Source organism: Geotrypetes seraphini, chromosome 7, assembly GCF_902459505.1.
Source record: "Geotrypetes seraphini chromosome 7, aGeoSer1.1, whole genome shotgun sequence".
Classification (NCBI taxonomy): Eukaryota; Metazoa; Chordata; class Amphibia; order Gymnophiona; family Dermophiidae; genus Geotrypetes; species Geotrypetes seraphini.
Window position 1 is genome coordinate 189514551 of NC_047090.1, and position 19388 is coordinate 189533938.

The window sequence follows — 19388 nt, forward strand, 5'->3', positions numbered from 1 at the left end:
CAAATACTAAAAGACCTACTCGGAGGCTTCGATCCAGGTTTCTTGTGCATCACAGAATCATGGATCGAAAAGATGATTTATTCACACAAAACGAACTCTGTCCCCCTGGCTACTATGGCCTCTTCTCACCTGGAATCAACCAGAAAGGAGGAGGCCTGGCTCTGCTTTACAAATCATTCTTCGATGTCTAGCTCCTTGAAAAGGGCAGCCATACCTCTTTAGAATTCATGTTAGCTTTAGTCAACGATGAACTTCATCCCTACCCATTAGGTATCCTATTACTTTACCACCCATCAACCCCCTGGAACAAATCCTCTGAACTCGTTCTCGAGAGCATAACAAGGGCCTTCCTAAAATTCCAGAGACTACTGATCATTGGAGATATTAATCTCCATCTAGACGATAACACCAGCAAGGATGCAACCGAATTCAAAGACTTCCTCACCTCCCTAGGCTTCACCGCTCCTTCACCCACCCCTACCCACGATAAGGGGCATACACTAGACATCATCAGCTTCCTTGACCTGACCGAGCACAAAACTTCTGCCGAAGAGGCCCGTTGGAAACATGTTCCCTGGTCTGATCACCTTCTAGGCTCTTTCTGCCTTCCCATTTTCATGTCTCATCTTGGCACTCCACCCCGACCCACAAACTCTATCATCTACCGCAAGAAAATCACGAGTGTACTGTTCTGGACCCAATTTTTCAACCAACTCCCCCCTTTTCCTAAACATGCCAACCCAGATTCCAACTGGCATAATTGGGTAACCCTTTCCGGGACTACCTACCGTGCTCTTGCCCCTTTGTCTACTAAACCTATCTCCCACTCCCACAAGGCTCTCTGGTATCTTCCATACCACAGGGAATTAAAGCAGAAATGTCGAGCCCTGGAACGTAAATGGAAAAAATCGAAATCCCCTTCAGACAGACAATCCTGGAGAGACAACATCAAGTTCTATAACACAGTACTAAAAAAAGCAAGGAAGAATTTCTATGGAGATAAAATCACCAGATCAAAAAACCAAAATAGTACACTGTTCAACATCTGGCGCAACCTAACCTCAAAAAACGACTCCACATTTCCCCTTTCCCCCCCCCCCCCATCCGCAAACGACCTAGCTAAATTTTTCAATGAAAAGATCACTACCTTACGGAGTTCTTTCCCCCAGCAGTCTCTTACAATTCTCTGCCTCCCAACGACTCCAACCCTATCCCTGCTGACAGATTCTGGACTGCCTTTGAACTTGTATCCGAATCCCAAATCTCTAAACTCTGTCTCAAACTGAAATCCTGCAATTGCATCCTGGATCCTTTCCCTTCCTACCTTTATGAAAACATTCCCGCGCAGGCCATCTCCTCCCTTACCAGGCTTATAAATTCTGCTTTACTATCGGGCCTGTTCTCCACAGAAATGGGACACATTGCCTTGTTCCCCTCTTCTGAAAAAAGCCGATCTCGACCCTTCCTTACCATCTAACTACCGCCCCATAGCAAATATCCCTTTCCTAACTAAACTGCTAGAGGCCATAGTCGCCACCCAGCTCTCTTCTTAACTAGAGAGATTCTCCATCCCCTATCCCTACCAATATGGCTTCAGACCCAGCTTCAGCACCGAATCGCTCCTAGTTTCCTTAATTTCTAAGGTGCAACAACTACATTCTCGTAACAAATTCGCTGTCCTATTACAATTTGATCTCTGCAGCTTTCGATGTTGTCCACCACGACATACTACTTTATCAACTTTCCGAGATAGGAATTGAATCCACCGTCCTAAAGTGGTTCTCAAACTTCCTACGCTCTCGCTCCTACACTGTCAACACAAATGGCACCATGTCCGTTCCTAGGACACCATCTTGCGATGTCCCTCAGGGATCACCCCTATCCCCTATTGTCTTTAACATTTATATGTCCTCCCTGAAACTCCTCCAATTATCCCTCCTTGAAACAATCTACACATACGCTGATAACATCCTTGTCCTCCTTGAGACAGACCAGAACCTCACCAACCTCCACGAGAACATTACAGCTTGCATAATGAGACTCCATTCCTGGTCCTTCTCGGTACAGATGAAATTGAATGAATCAAAAACAAAATTACTCTGGCTCGGCCCAAAATAAGAACACCTGCCCACCCTCTTCGCACTACCCTCAGGCGCTGCACTGCAGCTTGAGTTCTCAAGCAAGGTCCTTGGCATCATTATCGATTCTTCTCTCCCCCTCAATGACCACCTCAACTCCTTGGCTAAATCATGCTTTTTCAGCCTCCACATGCTGAGGAAAGTAAGATCCTATTTTCGCCAACATGTCGCCGTCCTTGTCCAATCCATCATCCTCTCCAAATTAGACTACTGCAATGCCATCTACTTAAGCCTATCAAAAAAGTCTTCAAAGACTCCAGCTAATCCAGAATACTGCAGCCAAACTGTGGACATTTCACATGCTGTTTTACCCTAGGCTGTTGCCTAGGTTGCCTGAAGGATTCCCTAGTTGGAGAGAACGCACAGGGAATAGAATTGGTCACTGTGTCCCAGGCTCACTGTGCATTTCAGGAGCCCACAGGTTACAACACATTAGATCCTTTTCCAAATTTAAATCACTTTGGAAGACTTATTTTGTTACAGAAAGTGTTCCCAGGGTAACTCCGATTGAAATTCATGGCATCAGTAAATTTATTATTACATTTTAATCATTTTAATAGTATATTGTACTTATATTTTTATTTTGATTGTAAGAATGTCTCTTGTTTGATTGTTTTATCTTTCCTATTAATATTGGCATTCTTTTCATTGTGATTTTGTTTTGTAAACCGCTTTGACCTTTTGCATTAAAAGGGACATCAAATGAAAAATAAAAATAAACATAATCAAAACAACCAAAAGATTGTGGGACAGAAAATCAAATGTTCTAGTTTGTAGTTCATTAAGTGGCCAAATAACTTCATAACAGTAGGCTGGTATCAAGTTACGAGCTTACATTGGAGGCTTCTGTGCTCTGCTCTTCGTTTGTAGCCTCTTCAACTGCATGGATTTTTTGTGACTGTCACGTTTTTGTATGTAAGACAGCCAAGGACCCTATAAGACCCCTGAGAAAGGCATTTTACTTTGCCACAACTCGGCCTGTGTTATTTGGTTTTTATGTTATGTGTCACTTGTGACTATATACATCCTTTTTGGATTGTTTTGAAGATTATTGTTTTTAAGTCATTTGGGCACTGCTATATCTGATCTTCTGTTCCACAATCTTTTTCTTGTTTTGTTGCTTCATCTCCTTTGTGCAACACTTTGGATTTTGTTTTTTGTCTTAAGGCATTACTGGTGCAAGATATGGGACTCCTTTGACTAAAGTGCGCTAAGTGTTTTAGAGCACACTAAATATTAGCATGCGATGAGCACGCGCTAAACGCTAACACATGCATGTTAGTCTACGGATATGTTAGCGGTTAGTGTATGCTAAACTTACGCTAAAACGCATAGCGCACCTTAGTAAAACAGGGGGATGATGTTCAGTTCTGATGAACCAGAGAAATTCAAACAAATTTCTCCAATTCTAGATCATGTATTGGACCTGTTTGACAAACTGAACAGTAGCACATCAACTGGACCAGATGGTATACACAGACACGCAAATGCATACAGTGGTAGACACATTGGCTGCAAAAGAGCAAGATTTTCTCATACAGTAGCATGAATTTAATACTTTATAGTTTTGAAATTGTTCAGAAGAAATAGAGTTTGGACTTACTGAAGTGCCATTTGTGCTGCCACCCTAAATGGAAGGATGAGAGCAGTGCTTTTAGAAAAGATCAACTCACTTGGAACTCACAGAGCAGCTAAGTCACTATATTTGGATCATTCAATGGAGGCAGATAAACATGAACACAGATACAGAAACATAAATGAACACACACACGCAAATGTATACAGAGGTAGACACAGTGGCTGCAAAAGTGCAAAATGTTCTGATACAGTAATATAAATTTAATGCTTTTTACTTCTGCAGGAGTTGAAAAGAACAAATATCAAGAAGAAAAGTTTGAACTTACCCAAAGACCAGATATCGGAGCCACCCTCTCTATTCTCAGGGTAGGCGTTAGGGGATTCAAGGGGGCCCCGCAATATAGACAGCTCACTTAGCTGCTATCAGCCCTGTCTTCGGACATTGGTACCACTAAACAGGATGGCAAAAGCAAAGACAGAAGCTGTGGGACTCTTCCTCATGGCTGCATTGCTCTAAGTTCTGTCGCTCTTGATCCTGCCCACCCTCTGAAGTGACTTCCTGTTTTTGAGGGGCATGATTGAGAGCGGCCGTACTTAGAGCGATGCAAGCAAGAGGAAAAGTCCTGTAGCTTCTCTCTTTGGCTTTGCAGTCTGGTTTTGCAGTACCGCAGCCGAAGACAGGGCTGATAGCAGCTAAGAAATGAAGATAGTCATCATGGAGGGAGTAGGGTGATAGGAAAACCCGCTTTATTTCTATGGGAAATCATGCTGTATTAAAGGCGAGCCATTTGACCAAGTTCAAGTTTATTTAAAATTTGATTACTCGCCTATCTTGAATTCCAGGCGAAATACTTTCTTGGAATACAAATTTAAAACAAAGACATATACAAACTAAAAACAAAGAGAAAAATGACAAATAGCAAGAGGGAAAGAGGAGGAACCGCAATAAAGCTTAGGCTAGAAGATATTAATGGAAAAAAAACAATGGGAATAAAGATAAACGAATGCAATACTGCTGAGTACCTTTGACATGAAAGAAAACTTCTCATGGGAAAGTTACAAAGCAGCAACTCACACTATTGGTGTCAATCAACACAGGCAGACAAACGTGAACTCACAGAATTAGACACACATATAATTGCAGACATAGACACAGATATGAACTCAGACGCTCATACGCACACAGATGTAGACATAGTGGTTACAAAGAGCAAGATTTTTAGATACAATAACACCAATTCAATACTTTTGACTTTGGCAATAGTTCAGAAAAACAAAAGCTTGGACTTACCAAATTTCCAGCAACGTTACTCTAAAAGGAAGAATGAAAGCAATGATTTTTACAGAAGAACATCTCATAGGAAAGACACAGAGTAGTAAAGTCACTTTATTGGCATCAATCAATAAAGCTAGAAACACATATGCTCACAGATGAAGACAGAGACACACAGAATTACAGAGACAGACGCACATATACACAGAGGTAGACACAGTGACTACAAAGAACAAGAAAGTAGGGAGGCAATCAAAAGGGGGTAACAGAGAAATCATGGGAGATTACAACTCCCGTGATATTGACTGGGTAAATGTATCATCAGGGCATGCTAGGGACTAAAATGCCTTGATGAAATCAAGGACTGCTTTATGGATAGCTGGTTCAGGAACCGACAAGAGGTGATGCCATTCTAGGTCTAGTTCTTAGTGGAGCCTATGAATTGGTGAAGGAGGTAACAGTGTTGTTGCCACTTGATAACAGTGATCATAAGATGTTCAGATTTGATATAACCCCTAGAATAAGTTCACACAGGAAATCTAATAAAACAGCACTTAACTTTAAAAAAGGAGACTATGATAACATAAAGAGAATGGTAAAAAGAGACTTAGAGATGCAGCTGCAAAGGTCAAAAATGGGCATCAGGCATGTATTTTTATTCAAATCTACCATAACAACAAAATCCAAATAGCACCAAGAGGTTTCTCAAAGAAATGGCTTCCTCTACAGTACAGATGTCAGTTTTAAAGTTTGTTTATAGCCTTTAAAACTCTTTGTCTTTCACAATCCTTTGATTTAGCTTCTCTCACTTAAACTCTCTCATGTTTACTTTATTCCATTGATTCCAACAGACTTGATCTTCCTTCCCCAAGAATGGCCCACTACGAATCTGCTCATTCCTATGCATAATTTTCTCTCCATTGTTTTGGAATAATCTTCCACCTTATATTAGATCTGAGCAATCCTTTTCCAAATTTAAATCACTTTGGAATACTAATTTTTTTGCAGAAAGCATTCCCAGGGTAACTCCGATTGAAATTCATGGCATCAGTAAATCTATTATTACATTGTAACCATTTTAATAGTATATTGTATTTATATTTATATTTTGATTGTAAGAATGTCTCTTGTTTGATTGTTTTATCTTTCCTATTAATATTGGCATTCTTTTCATTGTGATTTTGTTTTGTAAACCGCTTTGACCTTTTGCATTAAGAGGGACATCAAATGAGAAATAAAAATAACATAATCAAAACAACCAAAAGATTGTGGGACAGAAAATCAGATGTTCTAGTTTGTAGTTCATTAAGTGTCCAAATAACTTCATAACAGTAGGCTGGTATCAAGTTACGAGCTTACATTGGAGGCTTCTGTGCTCTGCTCTTCGTTTGTAGCCTCTTCAACTGCATGGATTTTTTGTGACTGTCACGTTTTTATATGTAAGACAGCCAAGGACCCTATAAGACCCCTGAGAAAGGCATTTTACTTTGCCACAACTCGGCCTGTGTTATTTGGTTTTTATGTTATGTGTCACTTGTGACTATATACATCCTTTTTGGATTGTTTTGAAGATTATTGTTTTTAAGTCATTTGGGCACTGCTATATCTGATCTTCTGTTCCACAATCTTTTTCTTGTTTTGCTGCTTCATCTCCTTTGTGCAACATTTTGGATTTTGTTTTTTGTCTAAATGCATTACTGGTGCAAGATATGGGACTCCTTTGACTAAAGTGCACTAAATGTTTTAGAGCACGCTAAATATTAGCATGCGATGAGCACGCGCTAAACGCTAACACATGCATGTTAGTCTACGGATACGTTAGTGGTTAGTGTATGCTAAACGTATGCTAAAACGCATAGCGCACCTTAGTAAAACAGGGGGATGATGTTCAGTTCTGATGAACCAGAGAAATTCAAACAAATTTCTCCAATTCTAGATCATGTATTGGGCCTGTTTGACAAACTGAACAGTAGCACATCAACTGGACCAGATGGTATACACAGACACGCAAATGCATACAGTGGTAGACACATTGGCTGCAAAAGAGCAAGATTTTCTCATACAGTAGCATGAATTTAATACTTTATAGTTTTGAAATTGTTCAGAAGAAATAGAGTTTGGACTTATTGAAGTGCCATTTGTGCTGCCACCCTAAATAGAAGGATGAGAGCAGTGCTTTTAGAAAAGATCAACTCACTTGGAACTCACAGAGCAGCTAAGTCACTATATTTGGATCATTCAATGGAGGCAGACAAACATGAACACAGATACAGAAATATAAATGAACACACACACGCAAATGTATACAGAGGTAGACACAGTGGCTGCAAAAGTGCAAAATGTTCTGATACAGTAATATCAATTTAATGCTTTTTACTTCTGCAGGAGTTGAAAAGAACAAATATCAAGAAGAAAAGTTTGAACTTACCCAAAGACCAGATATCGGAACCACCCTCTCTATTCTCAGGGTAGGTGTTAGGGGATGCAAGGGGGCCCCGCAATACAGACAGCTCACTTAGCTGCTATCAGCCCTGTCTTCGGTCATTGGTACCACTAAACAGGATGGCAAAAGCAAAGACAGAAGCTGCGGGACTCTTCCTCATGGCTGCATTGCTCTAAGTTCTGTCGCTCTTAATCCTGCCCACCCTCTGAAGTGACTTCCTGTTTTTTAGGGGCATGATTGAGAGGGGCAGAACTTAGAGCGATGCAGGCAAGAGGAAAAGTCCTGTAGCTTCTCTGTTTGGCTTTGCAGTCTGGTTTTGCAGTACCGCAGCCGAAGACAGGGCTGATAGCAGCTAAGAATGGAAGATAGTCATCATGGAGGGAGTAGGGTGATAGGAAAAACCGCTTTATTTCTATGGGAAATCATGCTGTGTTAAAGGCGAGCCATTTAACCAAGTTCAAGTTTATTTAAAATTTGATTACTCGCCTATCTTGAATTCCAGGCGAAATACTTTCTTGGAATACAAATTTAAAACAAAGACATATACAAACTAAAAACAAAGAGAAAAATGACAAATAGCAAGAGGGAAAGAGGAGGAACCGCAATAAAGCTTAGGCTAGAAGATATTAATGGAAAAAAAACAATGGGAGTAAAGATAAATGAATGCAATACTGCTGAGTACCTTTGACATGAAAAAAACTTCTCATGGGAAAGTTACAAAGCAGCAACTCACACTATTGGTGTCAATCAACACAGGCAGACAAACGTGAACTCACAGAATTAGACACACATATAATTGCAGACATAGACACAGATATGAACTCAGACGCTCATACGCACACAGATGTAGACATTGTGGTTACAAAGAGCAAGATTTTTAGATACAATAACACCAATTCAATACTTTTGACTTTGGCAATAGTTCAGAAAAACAAAAGCTTGGACTTACCAAATTTCCAGCAACGTTACTCTAAAAGGAAGAATGAAAGCAATGATTTTTACAGAAGAACATCTCATAGGAAAGACACAGAGTAGTAAAGTCACTTTATTGGCATCAATCAATAAAGCTAGAAACACATATGCTCACAGATAAAGACAGAGACACACAGAATTACAGAGACAGACGCACATATACACAGAGGTAGACACAGTGACTACAAAGAACAAGAAAGTAGGGAGGCAATCAAAAGGTAACAGAGTAATCATGGGAGATTACAACTCCCGTGATATTGACTGGGTAAATGTATCATCAGGACATGCTAGGGACTAAAATGCCTTGATGAAATCAAGGACTGCTTTATGGATAGCTGGTTCAGGAACCGACAAGAGGTGATGCCATTCTAGGTCTAGTTCTTAGTGGAGCCTATGAATTGGTGAAGGCGGTAACGGTGTTGTTGCCACTTGATAACAGTGATCATAAGATGTTCAGATTTGATATAACCCCTAGAATAAGTTCACACAGGAAATCTAATAAAACAGCACTTAACTTTAAAAAAGGAGACTATGATAACATAAAGAGAATGGTAAAAAGAGACTTAGAGATGCAGCTGCAAAGGTCAAAAATGGGCATCAGGCATGTATTTTTATTCAAATCTACCATAACAACAAAATCCAAATAGCACCAAGAGGTTTCTCAAAGAAATGGCTTCCTCTACAGTACACATGTCAGTTTTAAAGTTTGTTTATAGCCTTTAAAACTCTTCGTCTTTCACAATCCTCTGATTTAGCTTCTCTCACTTAAACTCTCTCATGTTTACTTTATTCCATTGATTCCAACAGACTTGATCTTCCTTCCCCAAGAATGGCCCACTACGAATCTGCTCATTCCTATGCATAATTTTCTCTCCATTGTTTTGGAATAATCTTCCACCTTATATTAGATCTGAGCAAACCTTTTCCAAATTTAAATCACTTTGGAATACTAATTTTTTGCAGAAAGCATTCCCAGGGTAACTCCGATTGAAATTCATGGCATCAGTAAATCTATTATTACATTGTAACCATTTTAATAGTATATTGTATTAATATTTTTATTTTGATTGTAAGAATGTCTCTTGTTTGATTGTTTTATCTTTCCTATTAATATTGGCATTCTTTTCATTGTGATTTTGTTTTGTAAACCGCTTTGACCTTTTGCATTAAGAGGGACATCAAATGAGAAATAAAAATAAACATAATCAAAACAACCAAAAGATTGTGGGACAGAAAATCAGATGTTCTAGTTTGTAGTTCATTAAGTGTCCAAATAACTTCATAACAGTAGGCTGGTATCAAGGTACGAGCTTACATTGGAGGCTTCTGTGCTCTGCTCTTCGTTTGTAGCCTCTTCAACTGCATGGATTTTTTGTGACTGTCACTTTTTATATGTAAGACAGCCAAGGACCCTATAAGACCCCTGAGAAAGGCATTTTACTTTGCCACAACTCGGCCTGTGTTATTTGGTTTTTATGTTATGTGTCACTTGTGACTATATACATCCTTTTTGGATTGTTTTGAAGATTATTGTTTTTAAGTCATTTGGGCACTGCTATATCTGATCTTCTGTTCCACAATCTTTTTCTTGTTTTGTTGCTTCATCTCCTTTGTGCAACATTTTGGATTTTGTTTTTTGTCTTAAGGCATTACTGGTGCAAGATATGGGACTCCTTTGACTAAAGTGCGCTAAGTGTTTTAGAGCACGCTAAATATTAGCATGCGATGAGCACGCGCTAAACGCTACCACATGCATGTTAGTCTACGGATACCGTTAGCTGGTTAGTGTATGCTAAACTTACGCTAAAACGCATAGCGCACCTTAGTAAAACAGGGGGATGATGTTCAGTTCTGATGAACCAGAGAATTTCAAACAAATTTCTCCAATTCTAGATCATGTATTGGGCCTGTTTGACAAACTGAACAGTAGCACATCAACTGGACCAGATGGTATACACAGACACGCAAATGCATACAGTGGTAGACACATTGGCTGCAAAAGAGCAAGATTTTCTCATACAGTAGCATGAATTTAATACTTTATAGTTTTGAAATTGTTCAGAAGAAATAGAGTTTGGACTTACTGAAGTGCCATTTGTGCTGCCACCCTAAATGGAAGGATGAGAGCAGTGCTTTTAGAAAAGATCAACTCACTTGGAACTCACAGAGCAGCTAACTCACTATATTTGGATCATTCAATGGAGGCAGATAAACATGAACACAGATACAGAAACATAAATGAACACACACACGCAAATGTATACAGAGGTAGACACTGGCTGCAAAAGTGCAAAATGTTCTGATACAGTAATATCAATTTAATGCTTTTTACTTCTGCAGGAGTTGAAAAGAACAAATATCAAGAAGAAAAGTTTGAACTTACCCAAAGACCAGATATCGGAGCCGCCCTCTCTATTCTCAGGGTAGGCGTTAGGGGATTCAAGGGAGCCCCGCAATACAGACAGCTCACTTAGCTGCTATCAGCCCTGTCTTCGGACATTGGTACCACTAAACAGGATGGCAAAAGCAAAGACAGAAGCTGCGGGACTCTTCCTCATGGCTGCATTGCTCTAAGTTCTGTCGCTCTTGATCCTGCCCACCCTCTGAAGTGACTTCCTGTTTTTGAGGGGCATGATTGAGAGCGGCCGAACTTAGAGCGATGCAAGCAAGAGGAAAAGTCCTGTAGCTTCTCTCTTTGGCTTTGCAGTCTGGTTTTGCAGTACCGCAGCCGAAGACAGGGCTGATAGCAGCTAAGAAATGAAGATAGTCATTATGGAGGGAGTAGGGTGATAGGAAAACCCGCTTTATTTCTATGGGAAATCATGCTGTATTAAAGGCGAGCCATTTGACCAAGTTCAAGTTTATTTAAAATTTGATTACTCGCCTATCTTGAATTCCAGGCGAAATACTTTCTTGGAATACAAATTTAAAACAAAGACATATACAAACTAAAAACAAAGAGAAAAATGACAAATAGCAATAAAGTTTAGGCTAGAAGATATTAATGGAAAAAAAACAATAGGAATAAAGATAAACGAATGCAATACTGCTGAGTACCTTTGACATGAAAGAAAACTTCTCATGGGAAAGTTACAAAGCAGCAACTCACACTATTGGTGTCAATCAACACAGGCAGACAAACGTGAACTCACAGAATTAGACACACATAAAATTGCAGACATAGACACAGATATGAACTCAGACGCTCATACACACACAGATGTACACATAGTGGTTACAAAGAGCAAGATTTTTAGATACAATAACACCAATTCAATACTTTTGACTTTGGCAATAGTTCAGAAAAACAAAAGCTTGGACTTACCAAATTTCCAGCAACGTTACTCTAAAAGGAAGAATGAAAGCAATGATTTTTACAGAAGAACATCTCATAGGAAAGACACAGAGTAGTAAAGTCACTTTATTGGCATCAATCAATAAAGCTAGAAACACATGCTCACAGATAAAGACAGAGACACACAGAATTACAGAGACAGACGCACATATACACAGAGGTAGACACAGTGACTACAAAGAACAAGAAAGTAGGGAGGCAATCAAAAGGGGGTAACAGAGTAATCATGGGAGATTACAACTCCCGTGATATTGACTGGGTAAATGTATCATCAGGGCATGCTAGGGACTAAAATGCCTTGATGAAATCAAGGACTGCTTTATGGATAGCTGGTTCAGGAACCGACAAGAGGTGATGCCATTCTAGGTCTAGTTCTTAGTGGAGCCTATGAATTGGTGAAGGCGGTAACGGTGTTGTTGCCACTTGATAACAGTGATCATAAGATGTTCAGATTTGATATAACCCCTAGAATAAGTTCACACAGGAAATCTAATAAAACAGCACTTAACTTTAAAAAAGGAGAATATGATAACATAAAGAGAATGGTAAAAAGAGACTTAGAGATGCAGCTGCAAAGGTCAAAAATGGGCATCAGGCATGTATTTTTATTCAAATCTACCATAACAACAAAATCCAAATAGCACCAAGAGGTTTCTCAAAGAAATGGCTTCCTCTACAGTACAGATGTCAGTTTTAAAGTTTGTTTATAGCCTTTAAAACTCTTTGTCTTTCACAATCCTCTGATTTAGCTTCTCTCACTTAAACTCTCTCATGTTTACTTTATTCCATTGATTCCAACAGACTTGATCTTCCTTCCCCAAGAATGGCCCACTACGAATCTGCTCATTCCTATGTATAATTTTCTCTCCATTGTTTTGGAATAATCTTCCACCTTATATTAGATCTGAGCAAACCTTTTCCAAATTTAAATCACTTTGGAATACTAATTTTTTGCAGAAAGCATTCCCAGGGTAACTCCGATTGAAATTCATGGCATTAGTAAATCTATTATTACATTGTAATCATTTTAATAGTATATTGTATTTATATTTTTATTTTGATTGTAAGAATGTCTCTTGTTTGATTGTTTTATCTTTCCTATTAATATTGGCATTCTTTTCATTGTGATTTTGTTCTGTAAACCGCTTTGACCTTTTGCATTAAGAGGGACATCAAATGAGAAATAAAAATAAACATAATCAAAACAACCAAAAGATTGTGGGACAGAAGATCAGATGTTCTAGTTTGTAGTTCATTAAGTGGCCAAATAACTTCATAACAGTAGGCTGGTATCAAGGTACGAGCTTACATTGAAGGCTTCTGTGCTCTGCTCTTCGTTTGTAGCCTCTTCAACTGCATGGATTTTTTGTGACTGTCACGTTTATATGTAAGACAGCCAAGGACCCTATAAGACCCCTGAGAAAGGCATTTTACTTTGCCACAACTCGGCCTGTGTTATTTGGTTTTTATGTTATGTGTCACTTGTGAATATATACATCCTTTTTGGATTGTTTTGAAGATTATTGTTTTTAAGTCATTTGGGCACTGCTATATCTGATCTTCTGTTCCACAATCTTTTTCTTGTTTTGTTGCTTCATCTCCTTTGTGCAACATTTTGGATTTTGTTTTTTGTCTTAAGGCATTACTGGTGCAAGATATGGGACTCCTTTGACTAAAGTGCGCTAAGTGTTTTAGAGCACGCTAAATATTAGCATGCGATGAGCACGCGCTAAACGCTAACACATGCATGTTAGTCTACGGATACGTTAGCGGTTAGTGTATGCTAAACTTACGCTAAAACGCATAGCGCACCTTAGTAAAACAGGGGGATGATGTTCAGTTCTGATGAACCAGAGAAATTCAAACAAATTTCTCCAATTCTAGATCATGTATTGGGCCTGTTTGACAAACTGAACAGTAGCACATCAACTGGACCAGATGGTATACACAGACACGCAAATGCATACAGTGGTAGACACATTGGCTGCAAAAGAGCAAGATTTTCTCATACAGTAATATCAATTTAATGCTTTTTATTTCTGCAGGAGTTGAAAAGAACAAATATCAAGAAGAAAAGTTTGAACTTACCCAAAGACCAGATATCGGAACCACCCTCTCTATTCTCAGGGTAGGTGTTAGGGGATGCAAGGGGGCCCCGCAATACAGACATCTCACTTAGCTGCTATCAGCCCTGTCTTCGGTCATTGGTACCACTAAACAGGATGGCAAAAGCAAAGACAGAAGCTGCGGGACTCATCCTCATGGCTGCATTGCTCTAAGTTCTGTCGCTCTTAATCCTGCCCACCCTCTGAAGTGACTTCCTGTTTTTGAGGGGCATGATTGAGAGCAGCAGAACTTAGAGCGATGCAGGCAAGAGGAAAAGTCCTGTAGCTTCTCTGTTTGGCTTTGCAGTCTGGTTTTGCAGTACCGCTGCCGAAGACAGGGCTGATAGCAGCTAAGAATGGAAGATAGTCATCATGGAGGGAGTAGGGTGATAGGAAAAACCGCTTTATTTCTATGGGAAATCATGCTGTGTTAAAGGCGAGCCATTTAACCAAGTTCAAGTTTATTTAAAATTTGATTATCGCCTATCTTGAATTCCAGGCGAAATACTTTCTTGGAATACAAATTTAAAAGAAAGACATATACAAACTAAAAACAAAGAGAAAAATGAGAAATAGCAAGAGGGAAAGAGGAGGAACCGCACTAAGTTTAGGCTAGAAGATATTAATGGAAAAAAAACAATAGGAATAAAGATAAACGAATGCAATACTGCTGAGTACCTTTGACATGAAAGAAAACTTCTCATGGGAAAGTTACAAAGCAGCAAATCACACTATTGGTGTCAATCAACACAGGCAGACAAACGTGAACTCACAGAATTAGACACACATATAATTGCAGACATAGACACAGATTTGAACTCAGACACTCATACGCACACAGATGTAGACATAGTGGTTACAAAGAGCAAGATTTTTAGATACAATAACACCAATTCAATACTTTTGACTTTGGCAATAGTTCAGAAAAACAAAAGCTTGGACTTACCAAATTTCCAGCAACGTTACTCTAAAAGGAAGAATGAAAGCAATGATTTTTACAGAAGAACATCTCATAGGAAAGACACCGAGTAGTAAAGTCACTTTATTGGCATCAATCAATAAAGCTAGAAACACATATGCTCACAGATAAAGACAGAGACACACAGAATTACAGAGGCAGACGCACATATACACAGAGGTAGACACAGTGACTACAAAGAACAAGAAAGTAGGGAGGCAATCAAAAGGGGGTAACAGAGTAATCATGGGAGATTACAACTCCCGTGATATTGACTGGGTAAATGTATCATCAGGGCATGCTAGGAACTAAAATGCCTTGATGAAATCAAGGACTGCTTTATGGATAGCTGGTTCAGGAACCGACAAGAGGTGATGCCATTCTAGGTCTAGTTCTTAGTGGAGCCTATGAATTGGTGAAGGCGGTAACAGTGTTGTTGCCACTTGATAACAGTGATCATAAGATGTTCAGATTTGATATAACCCCTAGAATAAGTTCTCACAGGAAATCTAATAAAACAGCAGTTAACTTTTAAAAAGGAGACTATGATAACATAAAGAGAATGGTAAAAAGAGACTTAGAGATGCAGCTGCAAAGGTCAAAAATGGGCATCAGGCATGTATTTTTATTCAAATCTACCATAACAACAAAATCCAAATAGCACCAAGAGGTTTCTCAAAGAAATGGCTTCCTCTACAGTACAGATGTCAATTTAAAAGTTTGTTTATAGCCTTTAAAACTCTTCGTCTTTCACAATCCTTTGATTTAGCTTCTCTCACTTAAACTCTCTCATGTTTACTTTATTCCATTGATTCCAACAGACTTGATCTTCCTTCCCCAAGAATGGCCCACTACGAATCTGCTCATTCCTATGCATAATTTTCTCTCCATTGTTTTGGAATAATCTTCCACCTTATATTAGATCTGAGCAAACCTTTTCCAAATTTAAATCACTTTGGAATACTAATTTTTTGCAGAAAGCATTCCCAGGGTAACTCCGATTGAAATTCATGGCATCAGTAAATCTATTATTACATTGTAACCATTTTAATAGTATATTGTATTAATATTTTTATTTTGATTGTAAGAATGTCTCTTGTTTGATTGTTTTATCTTTCCTATTAATATTGGCATTCTTTTCATTGTGATTTTGTTTTGTAAACCGCTTTGACCTTTTGCATTAAGAGGGACATCAAATGAGAAATAAAAATAAACATAATCAAAACAACCAAAAGATTGTGGGACAGAAAATCAGATGTTCTAGTTTGTAGTTCATTAAGTGGCCAAATAACTTCATAACAGTAGGCTGGTATCAAGGTACGAGCTTACATTGGAGGCTTCTGTGCTCTGCTCTTCGTTTGTAGCCTCTTCAACTGCATGGATTTTTTGTGACTGTCACTTTTTATATGTAAGACAGCCAAGGACCCTATAAGACCCCTGAGAAAGGCATTTTACTTTGCCACAACTCGGCCTGTGTTATTTGGTTTTTATGTTATGTGTCACTTGTGACTATATACATCCTTTTTGGATTGTTTTGAAGATTATTGTTTTTAAGTCATTTGGGCACTGCTATATCTGATCTTCTGTTCCACAATCTTTTTCTTGTTTTGTTGCTTCATCTCCTTTGTGCAACATTTTGGATTTTGTTTTTTGTCTTAAGGCATTACTGGTGCAAGATATGGGACTCCTTTGACTAAAGTGCGCTAAGTGTTTTAGAGCACGCTAAATATTAGCATGCGATGAGCACGCGCTAAACGCTAACACATGCATGTTAGTCTATGGATACGTTAGCGGTTAGTGTATGCTAAACTTACGCTAAAACACATAGCGCACCTTAGTAAAACAGGGGGATGATGTTCAGTTCTGATGAACCAGAGAAATTCAAACAAATTTCTCCAATTCTAGATCATGTATTGGGCCTGTTTGACAAACTGAACAGTAGCACATCAACTGGACCAGATGGTATACACAGACACGCAAATGCATACAGTGGTAGACACATTGGCTGCAAAAGATCAAGATTTTCTCATACAGTAGCATGAATTTAATACTTTATAGTTTTGAAATTGTTCAGAAGAAATAGAGTTTGGACTTACTGAAGTGCCATTTGTGCTGCCACCCTAAATGGAAGGATGAGAGCAGTGCTTTTAGAAAAGATCAACTCACTTGGAACTCACAGAGCAGCTAAGTCACTATATTTGGATCATTCAATGGAGGCAGATAAACATGAACACAGATACAGAAACATAAATGAACACACACACGCAAATGTATACAGAGGTAGACACAGTGGCTGCAAAAGTGCAAAATGTTCTGATACAGTAATATAAATTTAATGCTTTTTACTTCTGCAGGAGTTGAAAAGAACAAATATCAAGAAGAAAAGTTTGAACTTACCCAAAGACCAGATATCGGAGCCACCCTCTCTATTCTCAGGGTAGGCGTTAGGGGATTCAAGGGGGCCCCGCAATACAGACAGCTCACTTAGCTGCTATCAGCCCTGTCTTCGGACATTGGTACCACTAAACAGGATGGCAAAAGCAAAGACAGAAGCTGTGGGACTCTTCCTCATGGCTGCATTGCTCTAAGTTCTGTCGCTCTTGATCCTGCCCACCCTCTGAAGTGACTTCCTGTTTTTGAGGGGCATGATTGAGAGCAGCCGTACTTAGAGCGATGCAAGCAAGAGGAAAAGTCCTGTAGCTTCTCTCTTTGGCTTTGCAGTCTGGTTTTGCAGTACCGCAGCCGAAGACAGGGCTGATAGCAGCTAAGAAATGAAGATAGTCATCATGGAGGGAGTAGGGTGATAGGAAAACCCGCTTTATTTCTATGGGAAATCATGCTGTATTAAAGGCGAGCCATTTGACCAAGTTCAAGTTTATTTAAAATTTGATTACTCGCCTATCTTGAATTCCAGGCGAAATACTTTCTTGGAATACAAATTTAAAACAAAGACATATACAAACTAAAAACAAAGAGAAAAATGACAAATAGCAAGAGGGAAAGAGGAGGAACCGCAATAAAGCTTAGGCTAGAAGATATTAATGGAAAAAAAACAATGGGAATAAAGATAAACGAATGCAATACTGCTGAGTACCTTTGACATGAAAGAAAACTTCTCATGGGAAAGTTACAAAGCAGCAACTCACACTATTGGTGTCAATCAACACAGGCAGACAAACGTGAACTCACAGAATTAGACACACATATAATTGCAGACATAGACACAGATATGAACTCAGACGCTCATACGCACACAGATGTAGACATAGTGGTTACAAAGAGCAAGATTTTTAGATACAATAACACCAATTCAATACTTTTGACTTTGGCAATAGTTCAGAAAAACAAAAGCTTGGACTTACCAAATTTCCAGCAACGTTACTCTAAAAGGAAGAATGAAAGCAATGATTTTTACAGAAGAACATCTCATAGGAAAGACACAGAGTAGTAAAGTCACTTTATTGGCATCAATCAATAAAGCTAGAAACACATATGCTCACAGATGAAGACAGAGACACACAGAATTACAGAGACAGACGCACATATACACAGAGGTAGACACAGTGACTACAAAGAACAAGAAAGTAGGGAGGCAATCAAAAGGGGGTAACAGAGAAATCATGGGAGATTACAACTCCCGTGATATTGACTGGGTAAATGTATCATCAGGGCATGCTAGGGACTAAAATGCCTTGATGAAATCAAGGACTGCTTTATGGATAGCTGGTTCAGGAACCGACAAGAGGTGATGCCATTCTAGGTCTAGTTCTTAGTGGAGCCTATGAATTGGTGAAGGAGGTAACAGTGTTGTTGCCACTTGATAACAGTGATCATAAGATGTTCAGATTTGATATAACCCCTAGAATAAGTTCACACAGGAAATCTAATAAAACAGCACTTAACTTTAAAAAAGGAGACTATGATAACATAAAGAGAATGGTAAAAAGAGACTTAGAGATGCAGCTGCAAAGGTCAAAAATGGGCATCAGGCATGTATTTTTATTCAAATCTACCATAACAACAAAATCCAAATAGCACCAAGAGGTTTCTCAAAGAAATGGCTTCCTCTACAGTACAGATGTCAGTTTTAAAGTTTGTTTATAGCCTTTAAAACTCTTTGTCTTTCACAATCCTTTGATTTAGCTTCTCTCACTTAAACTCTCTCATGTTTACTTTATTCCATTGATTCCAACAGACTTGATCTTCCTTCCCCAAGAATGGCCCACTACGAATCTGCTCATTCCTATGCATAATTTTCTCTCCATTGTTTTGGAATAATCTTCCACCTTATATTAGATCTGAGCAATCCTTTTCCAAATTTAAATCACTTTGGAATACTAATTTCTTTGCAGAAAGCATTCCCAGGGTAACTCTGATTGAAATTCATGGCATTAGTAAATCTATTATTACATTGTAATCATTTTAATAGTATATTGTATTTATATTTTTATTTTGATTGTAAGAATGTCTCTTGTTTGATTGTTTTATCTTTCCTATTAATATTGGCATTCTTTTCATTGTGATTTTGTTTTGTAAACCGCTTTGACCTTTTGCATTAAGAGGGAC

At 38.7% G+C, this 19388-nt stretch overlaps 1 protein-coding gene across 5 annotated transcripts in view; it reads right to left on the reverse strand.

Moving 5' to 3' along the window:
* LOC117364169 (uncharacterized transmembrane protein DDB_G0289901-like) overlaps positions 1–19388 on the reverse strand; it is a 374119-nt gene that overhangs the window by 288143 nt on the left and 66588 nt on the right. For 2 of the 5 annotated variants that reach the window (XM_033953100.1, XM_033953099.1), the window contains exons 17-24: positions 18185–18205; positions 16919–16942; positions 14811–14831; positions 11730–11750; positions 10489–10512; positions 8382–8402; positions 5008–5028; positions 3742–3765 (exon numbers count right to left, since the gene is read on the reverse strand). In XM_033953100.1, the coding sequence (XP_033808991.1) occupies positions 3742–3765; positions 5008–5028; positions 8382–8402; positions 10489–10512; positions 11730–11750; positions 14811–14831; positions 16919–16942; positions 18185–18205 (177 nt within the window). The remainder of the gene's footprint in view (positions 1–3741; positions 3766–5007; positions 5029–8381; positions 8403–10488; positions 10513–11729; positions 11751–14810; positions 14832–16918; positions 16943–18184; positions 18206–19388) is intronic. The other 3 variants (XM_033953102.1, XM_033953101.1, XM_033953103.1) reach the window with 3 other exon arrangements.